The 23,280-nt window shown below is 28.0% G+C and overlaps 1 protein-coding gene across 3 annotated transcripts in view; it reads right to left on the reverse strand.

Moving 5' to 3' along the window:
- The window catches only part of LOC129917672 (uncharacterized), a 139,494-nt gene that overhangs the window by 87,875 nt on the left and 28,339 nt on the right, over positions 1 to 23,280 (reverse strand). For 2 of the 3 annotated variants that reach the window (XM_055997714.1, XM_055997716.1), the window contains exon 2: positions 7,767 to 7,846. In XM_055997714.1, the coding sequence (XP_055853689.1) occupies positions 7,767 to 7,827 (61 nt within the window). In that variant the 5' untranslated portion in view covers positions 7,828 to 7,846. Of the gene's footprint in view, positions 1 to 7,766; positions 7,847 to 9,907; positions 10,032 to 23,280 lie in introns of those variants that run through there. The other variant, XM_055997715.1, reaches the window with a different exon arrangement.

The following is a 23,280-nucleotide window of genomic DNA, read 5'->3' on the forward strand; positions in this document are numbered from 1 at the left end:
ATTTTTGTGATTTTACCTTGGACAATACAGGAAAAAAATCATGAATTTTTAAGGTTTCTGAAATGAAAACAAAAAATATTTTCTTTCTTTTGAAAATATAGTGGACCTAAAAAAAAATTATTTGCTATTCTATTGTTACAATCAATTTACACTGAACAAAAAAAAAAATGTAAAAAAAACGAACCATCTGTGGGTGCCAACTTCACATAACCCAACTTATTAGTGTTGGGAAACATTTTTCTACCTTAATATTGCACATCTTCCCCTCTCTGCCTTAGTAACGTATTTGCACATCAATTTTTTTTTTTTCAGTTTTTAAAACAAATTTTAGGAACATTTTAAAGGTACATAAATAGATACTTCTAATTAAAAAAAAAAGAGGTTGTCTGTAGAGCCGGTTTACGGACGATGATTTTACGTGATAACGTCATCAGAAAACAGGTAGTGTACTTTTGTTTAAAATGAGTCAATTGAAGCGCTTACTTTTTTCAAACAATCATATAATTTACAAGAAAAAGCTAAAAAAAATACCTTTTTTATTTTCTCATTATATTAATTTTTATATTTTAAAAGCTTACAAAAAAATATGCAATTTAAAAGCCAAGTATTTCTTCTTAAGAATAAAACCATTTTAAAATTTTTACTAGGTATGTGCAAAAAGTATAAAAATAATTTATTGAACACAATCATTTTCATCAAAAAAGGCAAAGAAAACATGAATTTTTATCTTCTCACGTAATTAATACCATTTTTTTCCTAAAAAATTTTATACCATCTGAAAGCTTATTGTCTTAACTCAAAATATATATATCGATCAGATCTATGAGACATCTACAAAAAGAGCTAGAATTTTTTGAACTCGATCAAATTTCATTAAAAAAAGCAAAAAAAAACATTTATTTTTATGTTCTCAGGCTATGGAATCAATTTTTTTGTTTGAAAATCTATAAAAAAATTACCATGTGAAAGTTTATTATTCCACCTTTCAAATGACGTATCAATCTCATTTCAAATATGAATACAAGAGAAGTTAGAATTTTTTAAAGTCAACCATGTCGAAATTCCAGACTAAGATTACTGTACTTCCCACACTGGTGGCTGTTCATGATCAACAGATCTCCACTGGTGTTTTGAGGTTTTCACAAGTTTCTTGATTTAACATTGTGTAGCTTGTAGTTAGTCTACCGTTATGTGTGATATACCAAATGAAAGGTAATTGTATCAGGATGCTCATAAAGTTTAATAAAATTTCTATCTGCTCTTAATCAAAAGTTATAACCTGTTGAATTTTAAAATTTTATTTTACCGTTATCTCAAAATTGTGTTTACGGAAATGATTGAAACTTTGCACACATATAGCCGTAATCATGGTCTATCATTACTCCATATATTTTATTCCTGTATCTATTAAACAAAAAAAGATAAAAATAAAAAACGATGAAAATCGGTTTAAAACGGTAAAAAAACGTGTTTTTAAAAACTTCTTTCTTCCATTATTTAATCAAAACTCACTAAACGCGTTTTTAAAAAAATTTGTTCGTTGTAAAAGTTGTAGATCTTTTAATTAAATTCATTTCTTACAATATTGGTTTTTCGATTTGACACACCGTTTTCGATCTGTAGGCAAAAAACTTCAAAAAATTGCAATTTTTTGTATAGGGACAAACGGATTTTTTCCCAGACCCCCATGCCCCATATAGCAAAATCTAACTTTCCCGTACTATTAAGATACCTTTTAGGGCGTCTGGCAGAGGGTAGGCTCAAACAAAACTGGCTTAAACTTACATTTTCTAAATCAGGAAAAGGCAGAGAATGTTAATATTTGGCCATCATATGGTTACTCTAAACAAAAAATATTATTTCAATTTTATAAGAAAAAAACAGAAACTAGGTGTTTTTTCTATGGAAAAACCTGTTTGGGAAACCTTTAAGGGAGTCTGGCAGAGGGAAGGCTGAAAAATATCTGGCTTAAACTCATATTTTCTAAACCAGGAATAGACATAAAATTTTAATTTGTTACCATCATACGGTTATACCCAACAGAAAATAAGCTATTAGGTTTTTTATTAGAAAAATGCATTTCAAAATGCTTCAAAGCGGTCTGGCGGGCCGAAAGCTGAAACAAAACTTCTGGTACCCATATTTTTGAAATCAGGGGATTTTTTATGATTTTTTCGTGTATCATTTATTCGGTTAATACCTAGGAAAACGCCAAAAGTTGATTTTTGACTGCATTTTGGATGCGTCTGGCAGAGGGAAGGCTGAAAAATAGCTGGCTAAAAATTATATTTTCTAGTACTGGAATAGACATAGAATATTAATTTGTTACCATCATACGGTTATACCTAACAGAAAATAAGTAATAAGGTTTTTTATTAGAAAAATGCACTTAAAAATGCTTTAAAGCGGTCTGGCGGGGGGAAAGCTGAAAAAGAAACTTGCGGTACCCACAGATTCGAAATCAGGGGATTTTTTATGATTTTTTGGTGTATCATTTATTCGGTTATACCAAAACGCCAAAAATTGATTTTTTGCTGCACTTTGGATGCGTCTGGCAAGGGAAAGCTGAAAAAGATCACTGCCAGACTTGTTCCGTTGATATACTGTGGTGCATATCTAGATATGTGCACACTCGAATTTCGGTTATATCAAAACTGCCAAAATATGCTGCCGGCTCTTAGACTATTAGTATGTTTTTGAAATTTTTAAAACAACTTTATATAATTTTTATATTATATTAAAATTTAAATTATTTTGTTTGAATTTGCAAGATTTTTTACCATGAGAGCAAGTAACCGCGACCCAAACATGAAGTTTATTTTCTTAATATCTAAGGTCATAACAAGGTACATAATTAATTATTAACAATGTTTTACCCTTTTTTTTTATTGATGGGTCTTGGGCCTAATACAGCCACATGACTGCGCTGTCAAATACTTTGCTACACCATTTTTAATGAGAAGCACAAGACTATAAGTCTAATTATTTGGTATCAAATTAAAGGTAAATGCATATCCAGTAGGGTGGGTTAAAAAAAATCGGAATTCTTTTTTGATTTTGTACTACAAAAATTTCAATTTTTTACAAAATTAAGAACAAAAAACGAATTCCTTAAGATTTTTCTCGATTTTTGGACCTCAAATATCTATTAAACGTTTAGATAAACTAAAAAAGTGTACAAGGTCTTTTTTGTAGAGCGTTTAATTTCCTACAAGAATATGTACACAAATTTGCTAAAAAGTCAATTAATAAAAAAGTGGTTTTTTATTTAGTAGAAGCTTGATGTAAAAATGGAAAATTGCGAAGCGGAGGATCTTCCCATTAATATAAAGAGCTCATATTTGGAGTGTATATTCCAGAGGTAATCGATTTTTCGGAGTACAAAATCAAAAAAAAAAAAAGAATTTCGATTTTTGTGACCCACCCTAATATCCAGTAATCGATTTTAAAAATCTTGTTGTTGGACTTTTATATACCTACAATTTACTTTTAATATTTTATTAACCCTAAAAATTTAATTTCTATAGCCATTTGTTCCAAACGAAAGGTAAAGTAGGCACTTATAAAAAAAACTCCCACAAATTTTAAAACTTGTATTTGTTTCCGAAACTCATAAAAAGTATTGGTGGTTTATGTTAAACATTAAAGTTTTCTTAATCTTCTAAAAATGCAAAAATAATACAAAAAGAAAGCCTAAATTCCAAAACATTTCTTTAAAATTTCTTTGAAAAGTTACCTTTTTTTAATGTTACAATTTTCTTTAATCTTTTGTCACCCAAAGTGCTTAAACCTCTTTTTTTTTTTTTTTGTTTTTATCTTTAAGCCTCAATGTCAATATTAAATCATATATCCTTCGTTTTCAATCTTCTTTGTTAAGATAACACACACACTTTTTCACTTTTTATTCTATACAGTTTTATACGTGTGTAAATGTGTAATAGGTAAGGCATGTGTAGTATACTCATAGAAACAAATAACATCCTTTAAGGGCTTAACCAATTGTAAACATGGACTTGTTTCTTAAAAAAAAAAAAAAATACCATCGTCTATTTAACTATATGCTATATATAATATTATTAGGATACATCTTCTTAAAGTTTGTTGGGGGCAAAGACAGACAAGAAGATTCTGAATGAATACAAAAAAACAAAAAAAAAAAAGAAAGGAAAAATCTTCCTTTTGTTATCAACATTTCACTTTCCTTAGCTGAAGGACATCTCAGGCAGTGGCTGTATGAGTAGAAGAAGTAGATCATAGTATATAGCTGAGCTGAAGCTGGTAACACAAGTATCCAGAAAAAGCAGCAAGAACACACAAGACCCTTAAATGGAATCCTCTTATTGTTTGCATAGACTTAACAACATTTCACATGAATATTCATTGTTTGCCAAAAAAAGAACATAGCTCTTTCTCTATTGCATATACATAGACACACACACAAATAAATATAAACAAGAGGAAGATGGATTTTGTTAATGTTTACTCGCTACCACCGAAAAATCCTTTTCTTATCCATTCTTCACTCCTATAAAGACTCCCGAATAGCACAGCTTTTTGCGAATAGATCCTTACCCCCTATAGAGCTAGCTAGACTACATGAATGAATACACGCACGGAGTCTTTACATTTTGGCAGCTTCAGTTAGGAGATTAGAAATAAACACATCCTTTTGCTTATTGTTTAGTTTTTGTTATGGTTTGGTTATGGTGTTGTCTCTCTGTCAGGATGCTTCGGAGGTTTATCACTTTAACGGTTGGAATAAGATATTATTCGACTTCTTTCAAAAAAAAACCGAGTGAGAGTGACGTGTGAATGGAGAAAAGACTGCTATCAAAGCTATGGTATCAGGGTATTATACTCGCATATCAAATTGGTTTGTATAGATTGGTTTTGTGAAAATCTCGTTTTCATTTTGATCCTTAAAGTGAAACTAAATTTTGTTCTAAAAATAGATTGAAAAGAGATGGTTGGTATAAAATGGGATTTTCTATTTGATTTTCTTTGCAATATTGTGTGCTTTTCTTTGTTGTTATTTTTTTTTTTTCTATCCCTAAAGCAATCACTGGCATAGTACACAAAAAAAAACTGTATAAAGCAAACAAATTACAAATACTTTATTTTGTAAAAGGGTATTGGACTCCACGAGCATCACATTTCAAATCCCCGCATAAAAGTTTTTCCTTCTTTTCGTTTTTTTTTTTTTTTGCTTACAATATTGCAAAGGATAAATGGAAAAACGAATAACATCTACATCCACACTGGTTCGAGATCATAAAAGGACAATAAATTGATGGTGCAACGTGCTAGTGATGCGTTTTGCATGTTAAATTAGAAAAAAAAAGACATTTGATATATTTTTATTTTCTTCAAGCAATATTGCTAGGTAGCATTGCCATAACAAAGTCGTTTATTTTATGGTTGCCAGATTGTGAAAATGGAGTTAAAACGGGCCATTTCAAAATGTTTATGTATATTTTCAAATAGGTTGAGATTTTTTGAGGTGTCTTGAAAAAAATATGTCAAAATTAAGTGAAATTGTAAAAGAATAAATATTTAGAAGTCTATTTGCGGTCAAAATTATGTCCACTTAAGTCAAAATTATATCAGAATGAGTTCTTGATTGAGTTTCTCAAAACTTTGACTTGAAAAGTCGTTTTCGGCACGACATCAATTTCTTACACTAATTTGGAAATCTAGGAAATCGAATTGTATATTGAAAAACTTGGAAATTGTTACTTAGGACAGATTAGAAAATAATTTGAAAGACGTAGATTGACAAATTGTATCGAATTCAGGGGTTTTATTTTTTACTGAAGAAAATTAATATTTACCAAATTCGATACAATTATTGTACCGAAGGATCCATTCCATGTATCATTTCTAAAGAAGAATTTTAAGAATTTTTTATGCAAGCAATTATTTTGCCCTAATATAAATCAAAATTAAAATTTTTCAAAATTAAATTTTTGGATTTTTAAGAAAATTTTGGATTTTTATTTCTTGAAATCAATCTTTATAACTACAAAATGGCACTCTAGATTTTTTTTTATTGATTTTTTTTTTTTGTTACAAATCATTTATAAAAATTTAGGTTTTTTTAAAGGGTTCTAACAAGTTTGAAAAAAATTTTTTTTTTTAAGAAAACCCATACTTGGCCATAGAGCAACTAAATATAATGCACTAAATTTTAATTCTCTTATTCTATATTAATTTGATTTCATTTCAAACAATTTCAAATATATACCTAAAATTAAATTAAAGAATTTGATTTTCAAGTTTCTATTTTTGCCGGTTCAAGCGTATTCGTGAGACATTATCATTTTTTAAGTCTGGTGACCATGTGTCCACTTAAATGAAAAATAAGGTATATTAGCTTTTAAACTGTAGAGTAAAGTAGGTATATCCTAAGAGTAAAAATAACTTTTACTTTAGTCTTTATCAGCTCTGAGAAATTAAAGCTAATATGGCCCACCAGGTGTTTAATATGGTATACCTTGCCCAATGATTTTTTGAAGAACTTAAGATTGAAATAGCAAAAATTGCATATAAAATAGGTACTTTATCATATTATGCCCTTCTTTTTTATGACCAAAACTAACGGTACCTGCCATATAACGGAAATAGAAAAGTTAATTTTTTTCAAAAACAGCTCTAACGATTTTGATTAAAATTTTTGTGTGTAGTACTACACATAAGAGCCAACTTTTGAAATAAAAAAAATATTTTTTGTACCGTTATTTACGATACCTGTCACAGAACGGTTTTTTTCGTTTCTGATTATCTCGTACAACATTAACCCGATTTAAATGAAAATTTTTATACAAATGTCTTTAAGTAAAGGTAATATTAAAATTTTAGAAAATTTTCAAAAAACGCATTTTTGGATTTTTAAAAAATATTTCAAAATTTTTTTTTGAAAAATTAATTTATTTGAAAACGGATCAATGAAAAATTTTGAAATTTAGTTTTTATGTGTAAATTAATTATTTCTTCAAAATGGCATACCAACTTTTTTTTTTGAAAAATGTTAATACATTTTTTTATATAAAAAAATATTTTTTTAAAAAACGGCTCCAAGGATTTTCGAAATTTTTTTTCTAAAAATATCTTTTTATACAAGTAATAAAATGGCATACTTAGTTTTTTGTAATAGATCATTTAAAGCTGTATTTAATTATTTATTTTTTTTTTGCACCACTTATGAAATTCCGTGCAAATATCAAATTTTAAATTTTCCTTTATTTTGTTCAATGAAAAGCTTTAACTTTTTTTTTAACTTATTTTAACTTTTACCATAAGAGCAAGTACGTGGGACCCCAGTCGTGCAATTTATTCTATAGAAAATTGGTTTAGAAGTGGGTCTATTGTCTAGGGCCCAGTTTTTCTTAGAAGTGATATGGGCCATTGTCAACACACTTAAATTAAAATACCCAAAAACTACACTGAAAGCAAAGAAAACCAAAATCTGTTGTTATTTATACACTTATCTTAGACATACATATTTGCTAAAAACAATTTTTAATTTGCTTCTGGGGTCTAGTTTATAAAATACAGTGGTGGGCCATATTACCCACCAGGGCCATATTTGCAAAATTTATTCTACTATGTATTTAAAAGGAGATGGAAGTTTTTAATCGTATGTGTTGAATCTTAGTGTGAATTATGCTAAAAACGTTTCGTTACACAATGAGACATTCAAGACACACAATGTCATATTGTGACATATTTGTTGAATCCTTTTGTAAATATTGTTTGGTTTTACTTACCGGTACTTTTTGATGAACGTTCCTCTGATGTTGTTATATTATTTTTTGATATGACGTCCATTATAAGTCGAGTTCAAAGTCTGAAAAATGTAGAAAGCACTAAAAATAAACATAGTTTTGACTAAATCTAAATGATTAAAGATATGCTTGCAATACAAAGCTGGAAATCAAAACAAGATTTTTTTTTTTTTTTGAGAACATTTCATTTCATTTTTACAAATTATTTCATTTTTACAAATCATTTGGCATCAAAAAATAAAAACTCTCAAAATTGATAAGAAAAAACCGATTTCTGTAGTCCCGTAATGTGTTATTTGGATACTTACTGCCTTAATAAAAATTCCAAATTTTGTACTCCCCATTCCTTCGACTTTTTTATTGCTTTAAAAAAATTTGGGATTTCTCCGAAAATGCATTTTTCTATTTTTGATATACTTTAAAACTTGCTTGTTTATGAAAATCTTAATTTTTTTTAAAGAAATGATTTTTTGTTCCATTTTCTTAAATCTAAATATTTTAAGAAAACAAAAGCATTTATTTATATTTGAAGAATTGGTACTGCAATTTTAATTTTCATGTTCCGAGTTCTGACAATAAATTAAAACTCTGTAATTGTATTAGCACTCCATAACAGTAGTTTTATTTTAAATTTATCGATAATTCTAAATTAAATTTCTGAAATGTAATTCCCTTGTTTTCGAATACTTTGTAAATTGTAAGACTACTTACAATAATACTTATGTAGATGTTTCAACATAAAATAAGACTCGTAAAAAGAAATCAACAAACATTTTTACTTTTGTTAACAACAACACAGATAATGGAAAACAGTCCTATTATTTTTAAGTACCTCTTGAGTTTTTCTGCAGCAACGACAGACGAAGTCCGAGGACGCAATAAGGTTACAAAAAAACAGAACGAAACAAAATCAAATAAAATACCAAGGATTTTAATGTTTTAAGTCTTGTCTTGGAAAATTAGTACTGCACTCTTCTTCGTCAGTTGTTGCTTTTTAATCAGCAGTTTACTTTCTGCACTGCACACTTGGATGGACAAATAAAAAATTCAATAAGAAAGTTTAATTTTTTTTCTCTCCTTTTTCTTCTTAAGCTCTATGCACATTTCTTTAAAGTTTGGTCATTTATTTTTTAAGGATACTTTACTCCTCAAAAGAAATACCCATCATTATTACCATCATACTCATGTAGCCCAGTCACGTTCTTTGGAGACCAACTAACACCGAGAATGCCACGTGCACACCATCTAAAGAACCATCAGCAACAATGTTTTGCACGATTTGAGCTGAGGAAATAAAAACGACACGCTCACAATATACGTATAATAATGTTGTTGTATGGTATACTTTAGAGCTATAAAGAGAGTCGTCCTCCTTCTACTACTTTTTTTTTCTTTTTTTTTTTTGTTGCAAAATGCATTTCATTCAACTAAATAGCATGATTCAAGGTTGTAGAACCTAAGTTAAGTGCAAGCAGCAAAAGCAGCACATCATGCATGCACTTTAAAGAATAGAAGATTGTTCTTTGCTTGCACACAACACCATTTTCGCATCCGTACCTTATTCACTGTCCCATGAAATCTTTCGGAAATAGAAAAGTTCACAGTGAAATAATAATTAGCAGTTATATAGAAAAAAAAAAAGAATCAACTTGGAGAAAAGTTCGTAGATAAAATGAAAGAAAAAAGTTCAAATTCTTTGATGTTCTAGTTTAAACATTACATTTTTTTTTGCTTTCGATAAAGGTATCCTATAACTTAATGGGAAAGTCATGCAATTGTAGAAAAATGTTGTGTCCTCTAGTAATAAATCTTTTCATTCATTAACTTGGCAGAAATTCATTCATTTTTAAAGACTTTGTGTGGAAAATGTCGTTCAAACGACATTTAAACAATTTTTTCTACAAAATTTGTCAGCACCGACATCTCTAAAATACCTTCATTTCCTTTCATCAGCTTGCCAGAACCGATTCGGAACCCATTTCTGTATAAAATATTCATTTTTAAAGACCTTATGTATAAATGTCGTTCAAACGACATTTTTTATTTTAATACTAAACATACAATAAAGTCAAACAAATTTGTCTACAAAATCTTTCAGCATGTACCAACGACATCTAAAATACCTTTATTTTCTTGGCATTTCCTTTCAAACTAACTTAAACAGCAAATAAAGTTTCCATCGGATTTCCTTCCGGTGCAGTCTCGTAGTCGCAATGAATTTTCTTCAATTTCTTTTCATCTTTTTCTGATTATTTTCTTTTTGTCGTTTTATATTTGTTTTTTTTTTTTTTTTTCATTTATAACTATTGTTTATTTTTTTTGATTTCAAAAAAGAAAAAGAAATATAAAGGTGGAGATAGAAAGAAGTTATTGAAAGAGTAAAATGGAAAATTAAAGGAAATTTATTTTGTCCTGCAAAACGGAAAAGGATGCGAATTTTTTTTTGTATTGCTCTTTGTTTGTTTGTTAAATAGCTTGTTATTATAATGTTTTTTTTTTTTTTTGTATTTTGGGTCCTCATAATATCTTGTTGTGATATTGGCTTTTACACTTGAATCGTCTTTATTTTTGATTCATGATTTTACCACGTCCTTTTTTTAAAGGGGTATGCAATTTTTAAATTTCTAGATGGTTTGAAAACTAAAAATCTATTGAAAAGCAAGATCTCATTTTTCCCAATTTTTTTTTTTTTTTAATTTTATTTTTGAAAAAAATTTTGCTTAAAAAGAAGCTTACAGTAGAACATTTTGAATATTATGTTGTTTTCGATTGGTTTCTCTTAAGGATTCACTCATTCTGAAATCGAATGGAACAGGTCAAATCGCTTCCACTCAATTCTGTTTTTTTTTTTTTATCCGTCTGAAATTTCAAATGTCAAATATTTGTATTATTTATTTCTTGCAAATGAAAGTTATTGCGTTAGAGTTGGAAAATTGTGAATTATCATTCGAAGAAAATGGTAATTTACCCAATGTATCCATTTTTGATTTGTAATTATTTTAAATTTCAGAAAACTATAAATTGTTGAATGAAAAACAAAAAAAAAACTGATTGAGCGATTTATTTTTCACATGTGAGTGAATTCTGATTTGAATTCTGTTTTGAAATCAAGAAGAGAATTTCTATTCTAAGAAGCGTTCTGCCTGTCATATTCGTGCGAATAAAACACTTTTAGAAGGCTTCTGAATGATTTTTTGTGAAATTTCAAATGTCAAATATTTATATTAATTTATTTTTCTTTCAAACGAAGTCTTTAAAATTCTTCAAAAATGGTAATGTTCAAGAAATTAATGGGGAATTTGGTTTCCAAAATATTTTAAGTAAGTTTGAAAATTAATTAAAAAAATTGTTTCGTAAAAAAATAATTTACATATTAATTTGACATTAAATAATCATGTATTAGTGCTTTCTTCTAAATGATAACATTGTGTGCAGAGATGAAAAAAAAATTAATTCCAAGAATGAGAAAAATAAACTTCTTTAATGGTTTTGGATCTAAAATAAGGTACCTATGCGAATATTACATCGGAGGATTATGTCGTTTTCGATTGGTTTCACTCAAAAATTCACTCATTCTGAAATCGAATGGAACAGGTCAAGTCGCTTCCACTCAATTCTGTTTTTTTATTTTGTGTTTGTGAAATTTCAAATGTCAAATATTGATATTATTTTTTTTTTCAAACGAAAAAATTATAAAAATTATAAATCTGAAGACGACGGAAGAAGAAAATGTTAAAAAAATCATTGCACTGCATTAAGGTACCCATTTTAATCATTTTATTAATTCTGATTTTAATTTAATTTAAATTTTTGAATGACAACAAAAAAAGAATGATTGAGTATTTTTTGTTGACATTTTAGTGTTCATGTATTATAGGTCGTTTCAAATCAAAAGTCCCATGGAAAATTGAGCAAAAATAAAAAAAACTCATTCGCTCACTGGAAGGAAGCATTTATGAGGCAGCTGAACTTTTTCTAAAATTACGATAAAATAATGAAGAACAGTTCTTGATATCCCTATTTTAATTAATTCATCCGTCTGTGAGATTCACTGGGCTAGCCTCAGAAAGCGGAGGCAAGTCTCCCGGGCTTGCATCACTCCATATCCGCGGGCAATACAAAAAAACATACAATTATTTAATTATTTATCATTTGAAGGCAGTTGGGATAACTTTGCCGAAGACATTGTTATAGGACTAGGTGAAGATGGACCAGAAATGTCCAGTTTATATGATAGCAATTCATATCTTAAAATTCTATTCACATCTTTTTATTTGTATAATTGGGCAGTAGATATCTTATTTTTATTTTTTAATTATTTTGGAGTCGTCACCATAGAAATTCAGATTTTTCGTTTGCTTATTTTTTTCTCTAGCATTTCTTTCATTCAAACAAGCATGATTTGTTGTTATTTTTGAGTTGATTTGTCGCAATGAGCCAATAAAATTGAGTTTTTTGTTTATTTGTTCTCAATTTTATTGGAAGGGAGAAAATAAACTCTGAGTCAGGACTTTTGATTTGAAACGACCTATAGTGCTTATAATTTTAAATCGAGAAGAGAATTTCTCTTCTGAAAAGCGTTCTGTCTGTCAGTTTTGTGCGAATAAAACACTTTCAGAAGGCTTCGGAATGATTCCGGACGCTTCCGGAGAGCCAATCGAAAACGCCATTAGTTTTTTAACAAGAAATAATAGTACGATTTAGCAAAATATCATTTCATATTCGGCACACAAAGTCAATTTTCACTAAACTATCAATATCCGTTTCCAAACTTTTTAGACATATTTCACAAAACTACAATTTTAGATATCATTTCTTTTCTCACGATTGTTCAACAATTTGTGTTGCTTTTTTTTAGATTTTTAAATTATTTATTTTTTTGTTTTATTATTTATAAAAAAATGACTGCTTGTTGAATTCCTTGAAAATTTTAATCAGCCCAAGGTCGATATCACTATTTTTGTAAGGATCTTTGAGATTAAAATAATTTAAAAACTTTATTTTATATTGCAGTATTAATTTTTTGTAATAGTTTTTTTTTTTTAAACTTCCTTCTGCAACTTTAAATTTAACTGGAAGTTAAACAAACTTATCTGAAATCAACATCTCTATTTGTTTTTGAATTTTAATGATCGAAAAGAAAGGGTTCACGAACATTCCTCATAAACAGAAATTTTTCTTAAAATGGCGGAATAAGTTTCAAGTGACATCAAAACCAGAGAGTTATTTTACGGACTGTTAAAAAAAAAAAACAAAACAAAACAAAACATTAGGGAATTTACGAAAACAAAAAATGTTTTAGCTTGAATTAAAATAATTTTTTTTTTATTAAACAGTAAAGGACAGGAATATGTTGATAATAGCTTGTGCTTAAATGTAAAATTTTTGTATTTTTGTGAAATGATATATGTATGGAATATTAGTCATAAACGACTTTGTGATTTTGTGTACAGAGTGGACAGAGTAAACCAATATTGATAATTCTTTTTGTATTGTAAAGCTGGTGGCTGCAGTGTGGTCCTATTTCAATTTCGTTCACTTCTGGCCATAGGAACTATTTTAAAAACCATAAAACCCAGTTTTGATCCATGGAAGTCGGTTTTGTTTTTTTATAAAAATGATTGTATTGTCTATGTTTTCAATAAATTTGACTTTAAAAGTTGTTACAGTATCAAATCTTTCAAAGCTGTCTTATATCCTTTGAACATTTTTAACACATAGGTATAATTTGTTGGAAATTCTGAAATTCTTCAAATACCTAATATGTTTTAAAATGTCAAAGTTTTAGAAAAGAACTTGGTATTATTAAAGTTTCTTGGTTAACTTTGAAATTCTCATGACAGAATGATTTCTTCAAAGATTAAGGTAAAAATTCTCAAACTGACAAAAAAAGAAAACGTTTTTCAACTTAAATGCCTACCTACAACATTTTTTCTGTTCAAAGCATATATAGAGGACGACAAACGAGTATTGTTGTTAACTGTCACGTTCAATCGTATAACCTATAGTTGTCGTCGAGATAACAAAGTGTGTTTCGAAGTTCATTGAACAGGTCCTTATTTTTTTTTTCTTCCTTTTTTTTTGTATCTCTCTTTCATTTTTTTTCTCTATTTTTAACTGAATGAAAAAAAAAACAGCAAATGAAAAAAAAAAACTAAATTGGAGCACAATGGTGCTACGTGAGAAAATTTCAATCAGCAATGAATTTTATTCTCCAACACAGCAAAAAAAGAAACAAAACGAAACATTGGTAATAGGGACTAACCATTTAGAAAAACTTGTCTTTTCTATAGGAAAAATAAAATAAATCGACATTTTCAAACTTGACTGAACAGTTGATACTTAGACCATGAAATTGATTTTTCACAAAATATATATAAAAAAAAAGAAAAAAAAAACAAATAAATATGTATTTAAGTCTTGTCCAATATCTATCCATTTTTCACCGTTTAAAACCTTTTCTTTTCGGGACTTACTTTGTTATAATCGACGATTGACGTACATTTTGATGAGGGTACACTGACGGAAAGTTATTTTAAAAGGTTTCCTGTTAAGGTATTGTTTCTTTTTTTTTCGTTCTTAAGAATTCGTTTAAAAAATTGTATTCATATTTGATGCGTGGGTTTCTCAGAACATCAAAAGTAAAATAACCAACAGGGAGTCGAAAAAAAATTTACTTTTTATACTTATTTTTATTGATAAATTTTGTATTAAATATTTTTTCATCTTTTATCATTTTAACGAAAAGTAGGTCACATTATGTTGACAGCTTCAAAACGAATCCTTAATTCTCTGAAAAGCCCTTAATTGGTATTATACCTACAACAAAGTCTCCTCGTGCACCTTTTTTTGACAGATTTTACCATTCAACTTAGTTCAAAGAGAAAAAATGATAAATTCATTACATTGGCTTAGAATTCAAATCGTTGCTCAAATTCGACTTCAAAAAAAAAAAAAAAATCCCTTTCCAACATTCCTCTCTGAAAGCTTAGCCGTTAACATCCTTTAGAAAACATCAAACACCCCAGCCAAACACACACACAAAGGACTAAGAGCTTGTGACTTTTTGATGAAGGATTTCACTAAATCCATCCAAAGACTCTCCTTTTGATGATTGTGCCAACAATTCCCCAGAAAAAAAAAATGTCAAAATAGTGAAAATTGTTAGAGGAATCACAGTGTTTATCTGACAGGCTTTCCTATTCCTCTGTCAAAAAGGAGTTATCGCTGTCAAAACACTGACGTGTCAACGCAATATAAAAACAAACAAAAATAATAACAAAAAAAAAAATCCAACGAATGACACATTGAATGAAAGCAAAAAAAAAAATATTCAATTTTCGTTGATTTATTCAATGCTGCCTGTGAATTTCAATCCCAAAAGCGAAAATACATATCCTTTCATTTTTATAAAGGCACCAGGCAAGGCTCGGTTGTATGTCGTCGGTTCTAATGGTGGTATGGTAAGGCCGCACATACCACTACCTTACTACCTATATCAAATGCAAATGTGGAAAAGTTATGAAAGTTTTAAACGAGTGTGTAGTGTATTTGTGTGTGTTTGTGTGCGTTTTTGAAATTGAAATTCCGCCAAAACGCCTGGAATATAAATTGAAAAATCATATAAAAACTTTGGATAGATGCTATAGGTATTTGACTTTTATTCTGCCGACTGAGTGGGGATTGGCGGCGGGTATAGATTTGGGACAATTTTTACCTATACAACGTGGTTATAAGGGCAGACAAAATTTATTTTGTGAAAAAGCCCATCCCCATCAAGCTATATATGGTTTTTATTTTTATTTGCTAGTTTTTCGAATTAAAAATTCATAAGAGTTTTATACTCAAGGTATGACATCAAAATAGATTGCAAATATTTTCAATTTCCTAGTCGATTAATGGAAGCATCAGGACTATTTGGACTATATTGGGATATCAATATATACTCAATCCACATGATAGGTATTTTTTTTTTATACTATTTTGTGATTTTATAGAGAAACACAGAGAGAAAAAGAGGATATATGTGACATGGGGCATACATAACATATCCAATCTATTCAAATAAATTAATCAATTCGAGTGCTGGCAAGCTAATTAAAATGTTCATCAAAAACAAGCACATACGAGGGACCTAATTGACCAAATAAATTAACGGACATGAGATTGAAACGTGATTTCGTGTCGACTATACGACACAGAAGCTATATAAATTTATATTTGCAAGAGTGCGAGTTATAACTATTTTGGTATGAAATTCAATAAAAAAAAAACTATTTACTTATATCTTTTTGTAAATATCAGCAAATTGAATGCAATATTCTATAGTATATTAGTTTTTTGCGGTTGATGCAAATGGATTTATATTTTCGTGGGAAACCAATGAAATTTACAATTCTAAAATACCGACTGTTTTTCAAAAATTTAAATGAACACGAAGTTTTAGAGCTTAAAAATAATGATGATAAGAGATTAAGTTAATTACATTTTGGAACATAATGTAGGAAAAATGTATAGGTTAACAGATAGATCAAAGCGTCTTGGTATTTTTATTTTATTTTTTGGTAAAAAAGGTGAGATATTTCTAAAAAATTAACTTTTTTAAGTTTTTTGAAGTCTCTTTTCTAAAAAAAAAAAGAGGTTGTCTGTAAAGCCGGTTTACGGACGATGATTTTACGTGATAACGTCGTAAGAAAATAGGTTTTTTGCTTTTAAAATGAGTCAATTGAAGCGTTTATCTATTTCAAACAATCAAAATTTACAAGAAAAAGCTAGAAAAATTACCTTTTTTATGTTCTCATTATATTAATTTTTTTATTTTAAAATCTTACAAAAAAAATTATAACATTAAAAAGTCAAATATTTCTTCTAAATAATAAGATCATTTTTAAATTTGTACAAGCGCAAAAAGTATTAAAATAATTTACTAAGAACAATCATTTCTCATGAAAAAAGTGAAAAAATCATTTCCATCACCCAACAATTCATTTTTTTGATATAACAACTTATGATAAATTTTATACCACCTGAAAGCTTATTGCTTCAGCTCAAAATATATATATCGATTGTGTCTATTAGGCATCTACAAAAAGAGCTAGAATTTTTTGAACTCGATCAATTTTCATCAATAAAAGCAAAAAAAAAAATATATAATTTTATCTTCTCACTCTATTGAATCAATTTTTTTTACACAACCTATAAAAAATTTTATATCTTGTAAAAGTTTATAATTTCAATTTTCATATGACGTTTCAATCTGATTTCTGCGATGCCTAGAAAAAAAGTAAGAATTTTTTAAAGCCAACCATGTCGAAATTCATGATCAACAGATCTCCACAGGTGTTGTGAGGTATTTCGCAAGTTTTTTAATTTACCATTGTGTAGCTTGTAGTGAATGTACAGTTATGTGCGATATACCAAATGAAAGGTAACATCATCAGGATGCTCAATAAAGTTAAATCAAATGTGTATTTACTTTAGATCAAAAGATAGAACCTGTTGAATTATAAAACTTTATTTTACCGTTATCTGAAAATTGTGAGTACAAAATTGATTGAATTGATTTGCACAGATATAGTCCTGTCTATGATCTATCTGTTGAAGAAAAAAAGATAAAAATAAAAAACGGTTGAAAAAGGTAAAAAAAACTTGGGACAACAAAAACTTGTTTTTCCCGTTATTCGATCAAAAACCACTTTGAAATACCAATTTTTTGCACATGTATGCAAACAGTCATAGACTACATGTTTTATAAGCTTGAGATTTTTACTTGCGATATAGGTAGGTACTATAGGGCAAGTTTAGGATTCGTAAAAAAAATCGAACTCGAGATAACAATTTTACATGACATTACGATGATGGAGAATGCCAAAAAAGTGGGTCCGGCAATTCTGTCTGTCTGTCTGTCTGTCTGTCTGTCTGTCTGTCTGTCTGTCTGTCTGTCTGTCTGTCTGTCTGTCTGTCTGTCTGTCTGTCTGTCTGTCTGTCTGTCTCTATCTGGAGCTGCAGCCTACACGAGTGAAGTGATTTTCTTCAAACTTGGTAGTTAGCAGTTTGTGGTGATTCCCTAGAGGGGAAATTGAAATTTTTTTTTATGACCAAAACTAACGGTACCTGCCATATAACGGAAATAGAAAAGTTAATTTTTTTCAAAAACGGCTCTAACGATTTTGATTAAAATTTTTGTGTGTAGTACTACACATAAGAGCCAACTTTTTAAATAAAAAAAACATTTTTTGTACCGTTATTAACGGTACCTGTCATAGAACGGTTTTTTTCGTTTCTGAATATCTCGTACAACATTAACCCGATTTAAATGAAAATTTTTATACAAACGTGTGTAAGTAAAGATAATATTAAAAATTTAGAAAATTTTCAAAAAACGCAATTTTGGATTTTTAAAAAATATTTCAAAATTTTTTTTTGAAAAATCAATTTTTTGAAAACGGATCAATGAAAAATTTTGAAATTTAGTTTTTATGTGTAAATTAATTATTTCTTCAAAATGGCATACCAACTTTTTTTTTGAAAAATGTTAAAAAATTTTTATACATAAAAAATTATTTTTTTAAAAAACGGCTCCTACAATTTTCTAAAATTTTTTTTTAAAAATACCTTTTTATACAAGAAATAAAATGGCATATTTGTTTTTTTTTTTTAAGATAATTTAAAACGGAGTTTAATTAATTATAAAATCAGATTTAATTTTTTTATACTACTTATGAAATTTCTTCAAAATATCAAATTTTAAATTTCTTGAATAAAAAGCTTTAACATTATAGTTACTTTAAGCATAAGAGCAAGTACGTGCGACCCCAGTCGTGCAATTTATTTTTAATGCTACAAAAAATTTTAAAAAAATTAAAACTTACCCAAAAATACCCCAAAATAAGTAGGTGTTTTTCAAAAATTCATATTTCGAAACGCATCCGTATCAAACCCCTTACTTTTTTCAAATTTTCAAAAAAAATTCCCCTACCTATAATCACTACTTTGTCAAAGGTCTACCTCATGTTTAAGTTTTAGAAAACCATTTATAGCTTGATTCTGAAATTTTTTAAAATTTTTTCAATACCATTGTCAGTCTTGCAATAAATTTATCTATTTATTAAAAAAAAAATTCAAAATCTTTACATTGTCGCGTTTAGAAAATAGCCAATTTTTTGACATTTTGTTTTACCCTTATTTACCCTATTCAAAGATGGATTTTTTTTAAAATCCTTCAAATGTATTTAACTTTAGGTTATTATCTTTCAAATAAGCTATAGAATATTTTTGTATCTCTAATAGTTTATTTTTAATTGAAATTTTTGCCGCACTGCGAAAGTGAGAGAGTGGAACGCTAGAAAATGGCGTCACTTTTTTGTGGTGGCTGCCATGGTTCATCAAATTATAAGAAGTTATCACGTCAAAAAAATTTGCAACTGAAAAATATTTGCATTGAAAATAAAAATTTTATTGCCAAAATTGTAAGAAATTCGACCAATATTAAAAAAAAAAACATATTTAATGCACACAATTTGGATTGAATTATATTTTCAATGCAGAAAATTTTTATTTATTGCAAAATATTTTTATTTGCAATACAAATTTTATTTTCAATGCAAATAATTTTTCAGTTGCAATAAAACTTTTTTTAATGAAAAATTTTTGTATTTGCAATACCTAAATATTTTTTTTTCTGAATGCCAAATTTTCTTCAAATCTAATAAAATGTTTTTTGAATTTATAGAATGCTATAGGTGAATTGCATCGGTTGGGAAATATATTGAAAGAGATGTAAAAAATTAAGAAAATATAATAAAGATTTTTTGAGTGTTATAACTGAACTAATTCCACAGTGGGTACTTTTTCCATTTTTCTTAAAATGTGAAGATTTCAATGGAAATAAGGTTTAAATTTTCCCAAAAAAATCGTTTATTTTTTTATTTCCTTCATTTCCTCTTTACTGTGTTGAAATTGCTTCCATTTCAATTGTGTTTATCAGAATTAATCAATCTTAAATTAATGATCCTTGAATGAAAAAAAAAAAAAACAAGACATTTTTATGTCGGTCCTTTTGAAATACTCGTAAACTTTTTGATCAACTGTCTAGATGTAGAATTTTCTAATAAGAAACATCCGGTAAAGTGGGTGTTAATGGTCTGAAAGATATTCTATTTCATCTTCTATTTGCATAACAAGATCAAACAATGAAAAATAGAGTAGGTATAAAAAGACAAAAGGACTTTTTCAATATAAAAGTAGATATACACAATATACAATCATCAAGGACGACTCAACTCAACTTCTCATCTTCTTGGACCTATAACAACAGTATTTCAAAATCAAATACCTAAAATGTCAGTTATGGCGAGACTGCACGCACGCACAAACGCACATAGATAATGAAAAGGATACACAATTTTCCATTTTGTCTTTGCCCGATTTTCAATAACGAAGAGATTTTCTAGTTTGACGATAAATGATTTTTATGTAAATGACATTTGGTAGGACTTTCAATTTTGTGTTATTTTTGTTGTTGTCTAAAATCCAACTTCTTCTATATTTTTTTTTATTCTTTAAACGAAAAATAAAAACAACAAAAATTATAATATATTATTTTTTTGTCCTAAGGACGAAAGGAGAAGTGTCCTGGAAATAACGATTTTCAACCGACAGAAGAATACAACAATAGCAAGCGATTTCGTCATCAATTGTTTTTACTCATTCGTTAGGGTGAACAACAACTGAGTTCTTTATGATTTTTTTTCTCTCTCCTAGTGTTGTAGGAGTAAAGGAGGTGTAAACTGCTGGGAGACAATACCTATACTTCGTATGGATATAAATGTAGCTATGTGTTTACATTGAACAGATAAAAAAAATAGAAAATAGAAAACGAGTGCACTGATGAGACAATGTTTATGAGACCCTATTGGATAACGATGTGGAATGATTTTGAACAGAGCAGGAAAATTTTCTAATAACACAAGGAATGAGGAAAAAACAGATGAAAGTCAATTTTGTAGAAGATACATAGTTTTGTTGTTGTTTTTTTTTTTTTTTTATTATGTTTGTCAATTCTAATAGCGGTGGACCAAGTTAAGATGAGTACATTATTGTGGGTGAAGATTGAGTTAGGAAATAGTTTTGAGACTATTTTAAACTTGAAAATACTTTTACTTTTCTACACATATTTAATGATTTTATTATCTACGACTACATAGATAGATTGAGACAAATTGGCGTCAGGCATTTTCTCAAAGGACTTTCAAGGACATTTTCATTAGATAATGATGGTATTTTTATGAAGTTGATTTATTTGTTCTTTTTCAACTTTATAATTGAGTTTGTTTTCTTGCTGAGGAAATAGTTTTAATTAATAGAGATTTCTAGAAAGTTTTGAATTCAAAGCAATAAAAAAAAATTAGATAGAATAGTTTTAAAAATTCAGGGCAATTTGGAATAGGAAAATAAAATAAAATATTATTTTAAATGGTTATTTTGTATGTTTTTTTTTTTTTGAACGGACAAAAATCTTTTATAAGTGTTTTGAGATAGATAGAAAAATTATAGACATGACACAGAGTAAAACAAAAAAGAAGTAAAATAAGGTTTTTGTTTTTGTTCTTTGGGAAAGGACCTTACATTCAACTTCTAGATTTCGCTTTCTTGCGCAACAAAATTTTATGAAAACTGTCCTTCAAGAAATTTAAAAAAAATTACTACGTGCAGCTTACAAGTTCACGATCATGGTAGGTTATCATTGTTGTAGCTTCTATAAGGCTTTATAACAGCAAAACTTATCTTCATTTAGGTAGAACTCGGAAAATATTCGTTTTCTTTAATGTAATTTCATTCACGCTTACGTCCGTTATTATAAACTTTTTTTTTTAATAAGGAGGCAGGTTAAAATAAAATATTAAAAAACGTTTAAATTTGGTTATTTTTGCACAACAAAAAATACCTTAAAAAACAAAAAACAAATGTGGGTTTCGGTGGATTTACTGTAAAACATTTATCTTTTTCAAATAATAATAACTAAAATAATATTTTCCTAAAGTTTTTGAAAAGTGGTTTAACTAGAATGTTCTAAATTTTCTAGGTAGTTGCCTCAATTTTTTTTAAACTTAAAAGCGTTCTTATTTTTCCTTATTCGTAAAAAAGTAAGCATTCGAAAAAAGAGTAAAACTGTTTTCAAAAAGTTTTTAAAGAACCGTTATTTTTTTATATTAAACTTATTATTTTTTATATTAGCCTTTATAAAATAATGTACCACAGGTCTCGTCAAATAAGTATTTTGGAGGTCATCTCATAGCGATATTTGAAAAATAAACCTGCGAAAGTAATTTTTAATAGATTATGCTGTTATGAAAAGAAAAATTATTTCCCTTCTATACCTACCTCGTGTAATAATTTTATTTTTTAAGCACCTTGAACCAAAAGAGCAAGTTCTTGTTAAGCAGTTGTGCATATTATTATTTTTGTATATACAAAGCTTAAAAAATACTAATAATTATAATCTTTTAAAGAAAAAATATTTATGACCGATTCCAGCATTTTTACTTGTGATATAGGTACTATATGTATATCAAGTTATGCATTAGTACAAAAAAAAAAGTTGAGATAACATTTTTCCATGACATTACGACGGTAGAGAATGCCAAAAAAGTGGGTCCCGGAAGTCCGTCTGTCTGTCTGTACAAGGAGCAACAGCCTAAACGGGTGGACCGATAAGTGTCAAACTTGGTATGTAGCGTTATTTGGCGACTCTCCAGAGGAGTTTTTGAAATTAATTTTTTTGGACCAAAAATAACGGTACTTGTCATATACCGATCTTAGTAAAATGGAAATATCTTGAAAACGGCTCCAACGATTTTGTTTAAAAAATTGAAATGTTAGTTTTAAGCTAAGGTCTATCTTCTTATGAAATTTTTTTTTTTTGAAAATAATTAGGTATTAACGGTACCTGCCATAGAACCGTTTTTTTTTTTCAAATCCAATTATCTCCGAAATTGCTTATTTGATTTCAACATAACTTTTTGTGAGGACGCATTTATACAATTTAATTATAAACTAAAAAACAAATTTCCAAAAAAATAATTTTTGAATTTAAAAATTTTTTTTAAAAATCAAATTTTCGAAAAGGGGACATTGAATTTTTTTGAAATTTTGTTTTTAGATGTTGATTAGTGGTTTCTACAAAATGGCATACCAATTTTATTTTAAAACATTTTTTCCAAAAAATTATTTAAAAAAAATTAGTTTTTTAAAAAACGGCTCTAACGATTTTGAAATTTTTTTTCTAAAAATGCATCTTAATATATCAATCAAAACTGCATACTTGTTTTGGAGGGCAATTTGATTTCAGATTTTATTTATTTTTTTTTTTAAAGACGAATTTTATTTTTTTTCCAAATTTCTATATAAAAAGTCTTAATAATTTAAGCAACTTTAACTCTAAGAGCCTTGCCCTTGTATCTTAAGATGCAAACGATCTATGCATAAATAAGTAAGT

Source organism: Episyrphus balteatus, chromosome 4 (assembly GCF_945859705.1).
Source record: "Episyrphus balteatus chromosome 4, idEpiBalt1.1, whole genome shotgun sequence".
Lineage (NCBI taxonomy): Eukaryota > Metazoa > Arthropoda > Insecta > Diptera > Syrphidae > Episyrphus > Episyrphus balteatus.